This window comes from Pyxicephalus adspersus, chromosome 9, assembly GCF_032062135.1.
Source record: "Pyxicephalus adspersus chromosome 9, UCB_Pads_2.0, whole genome shotgun sequence".
NCBI lineage: Eukaryota > Metazoa > Chordata > Amphibia > Anura > Pyxicephalidae > Pyxicephalus > Pyxicephalus adspersus.
In genome coordinates, this window is record NC_092866.1 from 64,483,305 (window position 1) to 64,494,415 (window position 11,111).

Here is an 11,111-nt window from a genome sequence, read left to right on the forward strand (position 1 = left end):
CCGGGACTTGTGGATTATTTATGAAAAAGAAAATGCTCCAATAATTCCCGCTCCTATGGCGGCCTTCTGATTCTGGGGGTTGTGACCCAACGCTCATTAAAAATAGAAAAAAACAAAAACAAAGAAAACACTGTAATGTAAAAGTCTACAATGTTCTACAATTCTACAAATCTCAGTTCTGCAGACGCTGCTTATCTGGAATATTTAATATTATATATACAGATATTTTAAGGGGGAGGGGTTCAAATGTCAGGCTGCAATACCAATACATGGGACTGGGACCCCCAGGAACAGTCCTGCAGCAAACACACACAGTGCTAGCTGGAGGGCTCTATGGAGCAAATCTACAGCATAAAACACAAACCATCTGCCTATCCAAGCCAATAAACTCTGGCGCCCCCTAGTGGGTTCTTCAAAACACACTGACGGCTCTTGTACCTTTTAGTGTTCTGTTAGCAGTCAGCCTTTTCACGCAGCAGGAGAGAGTTGAAAGAAGGAAGAAAGATAAAAAAGGAGAGGGAGATAAGGAGAAGGAAGGAGGATCTGAGGAGCTGTCTGTTCATATATAAAAGACGATAGACAGCTGAGACTTATATTGAGCTCTGGATCCCTTGTAAGATGTGGATTTTGGGAATGGAGGTTTGTGACATTGGCTAAGGTCCCAACAGCAGTATTCTCCTTTACAACTGGAGGTTTATAAAATACTGAGCAGAAACATAATTCCCCCACCACAGATTTCTATATCCAACCCATAGGAGATCAGGAAAAATCTGTAAATCACAGCAGAGGAGCGGCTTTATGATATGTGTAATAAAAAGTAGGGATTGAGCTCATCACATTTCAGGCTTTGTGGATCTGCAAGTGATAGAACTCAAGATCTGGTACATAAATGTGTGGATGGGGCATCTGAGCTGTGCTGTGCAAGGCTGCCATCAGGGGGAGCTGGGGGTATTACCAGGTTTGCCAGATTGTACCAGGCCCCAATCAAATGTGCAGTGCTGCAACTTCTTGACATGGCTGAGGGGGCCCCTGGAAGTTTACCTAATACGGGGACCAGAAATTTTTGATGGCTGTAGGGACGGGAATTATTGGACATTTCCATGCACAAGTTGGATGTACATTGGCTGAAGGCATCAGATCCGATCATCCGAATAATCGTTCAGACGCCTAGAACCATCCTGCTAAAGCATACTGAGACATTTCCTTTAGCCTGGGGAACCACAAGTTCCAGGCATCCCAAGTTAAAAATTTCCAAATGACAAATCATCCTTATCCTGCAGAAATATAAAATTAAAATTAGCCAGAAGAGTAGCATTATAGGTAAGGAGTGCCATAACCTACCTGACAGCTCCTGCTCCACCCCCAACACCTTGATACTGTTAGAGGGCAAAACATGGCACTGTCCGGGGACTTGGCTATGGCAAAAGCAATGCCAGTCTATCAGAAGAAGCAGAGCTATAGGCATGGTGGGGCTCTCCTATAATGCAGGTAAGTTTATGGACCAGTATAACATACATTATACCAAACAGGGGTTACCTATCCGCTATATATATATATATTAGGGTCAGATGAAGAGCTTTAATGACCAATCACCAATATGTTTTCATAAGGCTTTCTGCTCAGGTTTATTCATTCCGAAGCTGTGTTCCAATGGGATTACCCCGGCCAAGGTTTGTAGCATCACACCGACTCAAAGCAAATATTCAGCCTCCTGGCTGTTTGGTCTGCTCGACCTTCAGATGGGATTTGCACAGACTAAACATTTCCCTGAGCTGCTTGTCTGGTCAGAGTGGCTGTCTGTAGACCGGACATACCTGGGCACATGCTTTCTGCATGCATCTGATTGTGTGGGGATCGGTACCCATCTTTGGATTGATCAAGGGCATTTTACTGGTAAAAAGCTCTATCTGCATCCTTAAAATGTGTAGTATAGAATATATAAAGTCTCTGCAGTCATAAAAAAATGGTAAGGATGTGCGGTGATCATGCACAGTAAAATATCACCTTTCATTACTAATCATTTGCAGGTTGCTGTTTGTCTTATTTGTCAACTTTAACGGCCATACAGAAAATGTAGCAGATTTGGGTATTATAGTGGTAGGTGTCATTCTCTATTTATCCACTAGGTGGTGCTGTGTTCATATAAATTCATAATGAATTATACTTCTACTTCTTATGCGAAAAACAAACACACCACCACCTGGTGGACAATAAGAGAATTGCACGTGCTTTTAAACCAATGGATCTACATTTGCCTATGTACACTTAACTTTTAAATTCACCCCTCTTCATTCAATCAATACTCAGTCTCCTCAGCGCTCTACATTCCAAGGAGTTTCAGATGCCTGCCTCCACACCACTGCATGCCACAGTCCATTTTCTGATTTGATCTTCTCCATCAATGGAAGGGACCATAACTGGCTATCATGAACATTGTGGAGGTTACACATTATTAGAGATTGTTGTTTAAAACAAACTGACACTCGAAGATCCTGTGCTGCTATTCTGACAGTTTCTTATTATTCTAGATGGGGCAAACTTCTGCATGTCAAAGTGTTCTTTAGCAAAGTCACCCCCCATATGTTCAGCACTTTTATATGAATGTCATTTATAGCTCAATATAAAAAAAATCCATATTGCTCCTTCACAAAACATGAGAGGCAAATAGAGGCCCCGGGGCCCTGGGCCAGGATTCCCCTGGGAACTTTAGAACAATTACTGAGAGTGAAAAGCGTGGTTTAGAAATCTCATCACATCGGACGTGACCTTTCCCAGCACACAATCTGATTATCCCGCCTGTCACCGCCATCAGGGACCTTCATGGGGAGAAAAGAATGGAGGCGTTATCTTCATAAATCATTCCAAATTTTATAAAAATTCAGCGATGGATTCAGTGGGTTGAGAAGAGCTCGGAGTTCCGGGCGTAAACACAATGCGGTAATAAAGGAAAACATGAGAATGGCCATGTATAACTGGGGGGTCATCCAGGGGTTTCTGGGGGTTCATTGAGCTGCGGCTGATTGGCCTCCCACATGATGATGCCTGGATAGTTCTGGGGCCGATGCCACCTGGTGGAACCAACTGCCTGGCACTAATGATCTGTAAGGGGGCATTCTGATTACTACTGGAAGGGGAAGTGGGGCATTATATCACTGGCCACCGATATAAGAGGGGTATTCTGCCTGTTACCCCCCAATATAAGGAGGGCATTCTGACAACCAGTGTAATGGGGGCATTTTCCCCATTAGCTACCAGTGTGGGGTAGCCAATCTTTTCACTAGCTATGAATATAAGTGTGTGTGTGGGAAGGATTGACCACCAATGTAATGAGGAAATTTTACCATGCACTGGAAGGTGGCCAATCTGCCCACTCGCCATCAATGTAAAGAGGGGGGGGGGGTATTTCTCTTACTAGCCCCCAATGTAGTGGTAGGGGGGGGTTCTGACAACCAAGGGGGCATTTTTCTTACTGCTACTTATACATAGAGGGCATATTGACATAAAAGGTAAATATTCATTCCATCAGCATCCAATGTATAGGTTGCATTCTGCCCACTTGCCACTAGGGGGGATTGTCAATGTAAAGGGGGCATTTTTCACCAATCAGCAATATAAAGGGGAAAATGGGGGCATTCTGACCACCAATGTAGAGGGAGAATTTTGACCACCGGTGAAAGGAATACTTTCTTCCTATTTGCCATCAATGTTAGGAGGGAATTATTCCCTTTGGCCATAAATGTGAGAGGGGAATTTATCCTATTGGCCAATGTTTGGGGGGAATTCTTCCCATTGGCCATCAATGACTTAGTTATAGAAAGGTTGTCACCATTTCTGTATTTTGTATTTATAATTTCTGTTGGATTTCAGTGACCTCCTTATATTCTCCCTTTCAGATGCTCCACAACAAACACGTGATGGTCCGTGTCGGAGGCGGCTGGGAAACCTTTGCTGGCTACCTGCTGAAACATGACCCGTGCAGGATGCTGCAGATCTCGCGGGTCGATGGCAAGACCTCCCCCGTCCAGAACAAATCTCCGACCATCAAAGATGTCAGCTCTGATACCTACCTTGTGGTGTCCGCCCACTACAAGTCCAAGAGGGAGGTGAAGTGAAACGTTCCTGCGGCGCCGTGGACAGAAATCGCCATAAAAACGCCTAACGCTGCCGATGTCGGCAATGAAAGATAGAAGTTTAATCGTATTGAGTATTCCTAGTGTGTAAAGAAAACACAGCGAGAATGATTGTCATGAAGATCGATCGCTGACACAGAAAAACTGGAAGTGACACCACACCCATCATTCACACGTCATTCACACATTCCCTACATTGTTGATCAGACTGATAGGCTCATCTCTCTGTACATAGCTCTGCCCCACACACTCCACTGTCTGACAAAGCAGGAGACCGGATTATTCTCTGCTGCTGTCAAGTTACACTCATAGGTCTGGCCCCTCCCCTCTTCTCCAATTGGACAGTAAAAAGAGAAACAGCATTCTGATAGGCTCACCTCTCTTTTATTCTGCTCTTTCCTCTTATCAGAATGCTCATTGCAATGCAGCACATCCCAATATTACATTGACGCACGATGTGTCCTTCAGGGTCATTTCTGGGTACTGAGGTGACCTTAGTAACCTCTGTGTTCCCTCTGCCCCCACCTGGTCGCCCTGTATATTAACGTTGCTGCTCCCCTCCCAATATGTACCACAGCACAGGGAAGGGTGGTATGATGGCCAATAGCTGCCCTATGGCCTGGCAGAATCCACTGCTTACCTATGCTGCATTCCAATGGATGGAGGAGGGTAAATCAGGGGCTTTATTATACAAAGGGTATGTAGGCTGGGGGGGGCAAAGTGGTGCCACCTTGTGGTGGAATTATGGGCGACACTCTTTTGCCTTCTTTACCCAGAAAATGCTGCAGTGCCGATCTGTTCATAGTCAGCTTTGCCTAAATTTTCCTTGAAATTGAACACACACAGCCCCCCAAAAGTATGCTTTTGTGAGGGTCACAGACTTTAAAATTGCCCCCTATTGCAGACTAAAAGCCCCTCCATGGTTTGTGGGCGGCACACTGGGTCTCAGCGGGTCTGGAAAGTTTTTCCTGTTCCGCAGTCTGTTGTGAGTCGCCCCAATTGCATTTCCTAATTTCTGTTTGTTTTTGCATTTTTAAATAACTGGAATGAAGCCGAGATGTGACAAGGAGGATTTTGTGTTTTTTATTTTTAGGTTTTTAGAATACGGCTCTGTAAGCCCAGCTTCCTGTAGAATAGTGGACTCTGTTAAGTTGGCTTCATTTTGATAAAGTTTGGTTTATTTTAAATGGATTCCTGTCTGCTGTCTGTGTTCATTGGCTGCTGCAGTCTCTGGTCTGGCTGGGGGTTTTCTCTTGTATGGAAATCAGAGGGACAGGAAGTGAGGAACAATCTCCCCCATGGGGTCCTGGAAGAAAAATAGAGCAACGCACAGCTTAGAAAAAAAATGTTATCAGCTGACGCGTTGCAGGAGCTTCCATCAGCCTCCTTCATCAGGGCTTGGTAATTGAGGAACAGGAAATCCTAATGGTCGAATTCAGTGCAGTGCCACCCAATCATAATGAAGAAATTTCCTTGTTGCAATTTCTGACTCTGCTCCTGTCCACCGGAGAGTTTTCAGGGCTCCAACCCTACAAATCTGTGTCACAGCTCCTCCTATTCCACGCTCCATTATATAGAACAATTATAACAAATCCAGCAAGGACATTGGGAACCACAGCTGTGCAGACTCAGGGGAGACAGGGATGGTGAGAGCCCCTCATAATGGGCACGGCAGGGGTACAGACCCAGGAACCCAGCACAGGGATGGTGAGAGCCCCTCATAATGGCCACCGATGGTGGACACCCCTCATCCTGGGTACAGCGGGTGTACAAACCCAGGAGCTCAGCACAGGGATAGCGAGAGCTCCACATAATGGGCACAGATGGTGGACACTTCTCATTCTGGGTATGGACCCAGGAGCTCAGCACAGGGATGGTGAGAGCTCCTTATAATGGGCACAGATGGTGGACACTTCTCATTCTGGGTATGGACCCAGGAGCTCAGCACAGGGATGGTGAGAGCTCCTTATAATGGGCACAGATGGTAGACGCCCCTAATTCCGGTTACAGCGGATGTACAGACCTAGGACCTAAGCACAGGGATGGTGGGCGCCCCTCATTATGGGCACAGGTGGTGAAGGGCTCTCATACTGGGTACAGCAGGTGTACAGATCTGCACATCAAATTCTGCTTCCAGTCAAAAGAAAAGACCATTGTCAGAGTTGTGTCAGTCAAAGTTTGGTTTTATAGAATTACTTGGATTAAATAAACAAGTGAATAGAATTCTGGTTAACATTTCATATAAATATCACAACTTCAACCTCAAACCTGACCACCAATAAACACTGAACAACCGAAAACGATTCCTCGGCAGGAGTGACCAGCGAGTGTCGCTTTGTGCAGGGAATGCATATAAAGTGTACCTGTCAGCCAGTCTGGGTGGCCGTTCTGCGAGTCCATCCTTTCCCTATAAGACGGCAGCATTGCTTCATCGGGAGGCACAAAGCATGTTGGCAGTGTGAATGTTGGCTGATTGCACTGATGGCTGAATTCGGCAGGTCGCTGGCCACCAGTGAACTGACTGGCTGAATGTTAGGCAGCGACCTGTCTGTATTTATAGCTGCTGGCAAAATGATTGGCTGAAAGTGTCCTTGAGCAACAAAATGACCACATTCAGGGAATTCTTTGACATGCTGAATATTCATTAGGCCAACCACTGCCTTTGTATGGGCTGCAGGTACACTATAAAGAGGACCTGTGCAATCACTCCACAGACTGATAAAAGTTATGGACATTTCTAGCCCTTACTGAGCTTCAGATTATTGGAAACTGGAAGTGCTGTGACAGGTTCTCTTAATAAGGAACTCCTAACCTTTGGACACCTTTGCAGTGCTGCTCCATTTATTTTGGAGGTTATTGATCTTTCCTCCTCCTTCATGAAACCGTGTATATGCCTGGTCTGATAAGTGCACACTGGGAGGAAAGGGTCACCTCCTTTTTTACCTGGAGTTTCTGGGCTATGGCATAAAAAACGAACATGGCGAAGGCATTAGAAGGAGTAAGGGTTTGCTAGCAAGAGAACATGTCGGTTCATTGAGGGACACCCCTTCAGTCACTGGATGTACTATTTATACTGCCACCTGCAGGAGGATTCAATAAAGGTAGCCGTGGGATGGCACCACCTAGTGGTATAATCCTGCCACCCCTAGAGAATTCTAGCAAGTAGCAAGCAGTACAAGGAGCAACATGTTAACAGGCCAAACAAAGGGGAGCAGGAGCTGTGCCCTAAATGATGTTTGTGGCGACTACAAAACTATTTCCTCCATCTTTTGTTCAGGGACACAAATTAACTCCAGAACCAGTCAGTACATGCTCAGTAAGGGCTCAGCTACCAAGCCCTGGTACATGGAAAGAGTTCATTCTTCTTGTATGCTGGGATAAAACTAGAAGGCTCTGGATGAGTTAGGGTTTAGCCACTAGGTTCCTACAATCTTCCTGCAGGTGGTGATAGAGAGCAACATGTCTAATAATTAAAGCTGCCTCCCTTATAGAATGACGAAGTATAAATTGTCCATCTTTGGTTTCCTTACTTTTAAGATCTTCTAACCTGCAGCTTCTGAATTTGTTATCCTCATCCTGGGACACTGTCCTGTAGGAAGCATACAGAAATGAAAGAATTACAGCCAGGAACAAGATGACACATCAGCAGCGGCACCTTCCATGTCTCTCTAAAGTGTAAAAACATTTTTTTTGGCAAATGAAGTTGGTAAGAAAATGTCAAAACTTCTATCCGCCTGTCTCGTGCTTCAGAAGGGACAGGTCCTCTTTTAAAACATACTTAGCTTGATATAGGAACTGCCTGTGTTGTGTCAGAGCAGCCAATCAGCTCTGTAGAGTGGAAATGTGACACTCATCAGTATTCCAGGTCAAGCAATGAAATTCATTTGTGTTACAAAACAGAATCTGACAGGTTCATATTCCTCAGGAATATGATCCTCACACAGAGGGCATAATCCTTCATTTGGGGTGACACACACACACACACACACACACACACACACACACACACACACTAGTGTGTAAATGCAGCTGGCTTCTGTCATTTTGGTGTAAAATGGAAAATGATGATTGGCTGTACTGAGCGACACAGACAGTTCCTTGTCAGACACATCACTATGTAATCTGCATTAGTTGTGTATATGGATCAGGTTGTCCCAATAACAAATAACAATATCTGAAGGGGTGTCCCTAGCTTAAAAACTTACTAAACTTCTTTTTTAACCCCCAGTGAAGCCCCCACATGTTCCCACACTGATGTCATGCAAGTACTAATCGGTGCAGGAAGTATAATGACTCCCCTAGGGCTTGGGCCCTTGGCGGTAAGGGATAAAGCAAAACTAAACCTAAAATTTCAAAAATTGCACACAGGCAGCGCTGTATTGTAGAAGAGAAAAGCTATGTCCCTTCTGCAATACAACAAACTTATCTGCCTGCTTGCCATCTTCTTTATATTGCACACCTAAATGTAAATGCCCAGCCTAACGGGCTGCTGGGAATGGCTGAGCTCTCATGCGCATGCATAGTTAAGTCTCGACAAACAAGATGGTCAATGAAACCAAACCTGAAATATGACTGCAATATGGTGAAGATGCCCACGCTAGAAAGGAAAGGTGAATTCACTTAGGTAACATCAGTGTTCTCCCTGGCCCCTTTTAGCTGGGCGCACCACCCGTCACTCTTACCATCCGACTGTTTTTGAGAGGTTACTGAAAAGTTGGGACAGAATACAGGGGCGCCATCCACTTACAGCTTCTTCCTATCCAGCCTAAAAACATTTCTGGGGTGAATACTGTGCGAACAAGCAGGAAATGTAGTTTATGTATAGCCTGTCCCTTCTGCAATAAAGGACTAACCTGCTTTCAATTTAAAACATTAAGGATTAGTTCTGCTTTAAAAACAGTGGGTTGAAAGAACACCGAGGACATATAGTGGTAGAAAAGAATTACTGCGTATGGACAGCTTTGAATTGAAGGTGCAGTTGTGGAGTTCTGCTATAAATTTAGGAAAGGGTAGGACAGGCATTCTAAAGAGACTCAAAACTGTGTCTCTGTTGGGGGGGGGGGGGGGGTCCCATAACTTCCTGTTCTGTAGAACATCACACAAAAGTCACAAGCAGGGAGATTTTCTTTCTCTTCACATTCTGACATTCACATACAGGAAGTAGGGAGAAATCTCCTGAGCAGGGCACAGACAACAATAAACCAATACTGATACTCTGAATCTTTCCATTCTATCCCTAGCCAAATAAATAAAAATCTGTTGTCTATGTTTGGGCTTTAAATCAGGGACAGCTGGCATACATATATACAAAGTGTCAACCCCGTCAGTCTATATAAAGTTTTGCACACCAGGTCAATAACAGAAGAAGTTTCTGTCGTTATGGGCAGTGGAGTTCTGTGTTAGCAGCTTGGATTTAGGAACTGACATAACTGCAAAGCGATAGACTGCAGAGGTCAGGCCGCCATCCTCAGCGTCACCGACTGTCTTCAGGAACCACATAATGCAAACAGCAAAAGCCAGACAATGGAGATCTGTTCCACGTACGGAATCTGCAAACCATGAAATCGTCCTCAGGATCCGCCTGTCGCTAGGCAACCTGCCACTGGAAGAAAAGAAAAAAGATAATAAAGTGAACCGCTATAGGGCTCGAGTCACAGAGGTGCTGCTTTTAAAAACCCCAACAATTCCGGAGCCTTAGTGCTGCCCTCCTGACAACAACTGTGTGGTGCACATCCTAAGCTGCGACCACAAACCCTGACATTTTTCTCTTCAGTACTGCCCGGGCCTTGCACCTTTACAGAAAAACGGACAGACCTCATCTTATGGTGCAATGCCCAAATTATCACATTTAGGGAGCGAGCCTATGGCTGCCACAGAAGAGCTCAGGAGGGCCAAATATTTAGATAAGATGTATGTGAAGACAGGTTACACTCTCTGAGGCTCTTCCCTGTTCTTAGTTCTGATTTGCAACAGACCTGGAAGTCCTACAAATGAAAAACAAAAAAACTTGTCATATGACAAGAGCCAGTCATGTGACCTTCCGAATTACCCTGAAACTCGGTCTGTTCTGAGGGGTTTTCATCCCCCCTGAGCTCTTCCAGAGCAGCCAGGCAACAAGTGATAGCCATAGACTCCCCCACCTTATATGTCACCACCTTTACGGGGATTTGCCAGCTCCAAATTTTATGAAGGGGATGAAATTCCCTGTATGTAGCTCATTGCTGAACAAGAACAGATAGCATTCCAATTATAAATGAGCCTCTGTAGGTTTATAGACCATCACATCTTTTGGACATGACAAGCTTTGCTGGACTTTTCATTACAAAACCCGGGCCAATTTATAAAGAGTTGTCCCCTCACCCCCTGGCCATCAACACAGAGTTGTCACCTACCATGACCAATAATATACCATCGCTCACACATCTGTGGGAATTTGAGCCCCTTTGTGAGGTCAGGTAATGGTGGTGGTAATTCTGGCTTATAGAGAAGTGCAGAATACAACGCCGCCCCAGTGTCTGCACAATGCACTGCCACCAGCAAAAACTGGGAGAAGAGATTGGGGAGATAAGGAACAGGTGAAGTGTCTGCTAATATTATTCTAACAGGAAGCTAAATCCGCTGTGTGGGGGAGCTGAATGGCGTTAAGATAACGGCTGCGTCCCTGAAGAATGTGGCCTGTTAAATTCATCCTACAAGCATCACTCTGGCAGATAGAAGGAATACAAAAGGTCATTCATTTCAGTGAATGTGTCACTGGTCTCCTGCTGCCTGTCTGCTCTACCCAGGAGTCTCTGGGAAATTAATCAAATCATGAAGACAGAAGAGACTCCGGTGCCATCTTGTGTCTGTAGCAGGAAATGCATCGATCAAAACAGAAGGATGAGCCATGGGGAACCTACAGTATGTTCACCACTTCTAGGGGCCTGTATGTAAGATGCTTTCCCACAGAACTGCAGAGTATTTCAGGAGAGAAGAGTTATA

The 11,111-nt window shown here is 45.0% G+C and overlaps 2 protein-coding genes across 2 annotated transcripts in view; one reads left to right on the forward strand and one right to left on the reverse strand.

The window, feature by feature from the left end:
• GAS2 (growth arrest specific 2) overlaps positions 1 to 5,321 on the forward strand; it is a 47,755-nt gene extending 42,434 nt beyond the window's left edge. The window contains exon 8 of the mRNA XM_072421574.1: positions 3,809 to 5,321. Coding sequence (XP_072277675.1) covers positions 3,809 to 4,112 — 304 coding nt within the window. The 3' untranslated portion in view covers positions 4,113 to 5,321. The remainder of the gene's footprint in view (positions 1 to 3,808) is intronic.
• A 971-nt stretch (positions 5,322 to 6,292) lies between these two features.
• The window catches only part of SVIP (small VCP interacting protein), a gene marked incomplete in the record, with an annotated part of 9,429 nt that continues 4,610 nt past the window's right edge, over positions 6,293 to 11,111 (reverse strand). Inside the window, 1 exon segment of the mRNA XM_072422323.1 lies at positions 6,293 to 9,732. Within this exon segment, the coding sequence (XP_072278424.1) occupies positions 9,718 to 9,732 (15 nt within the window).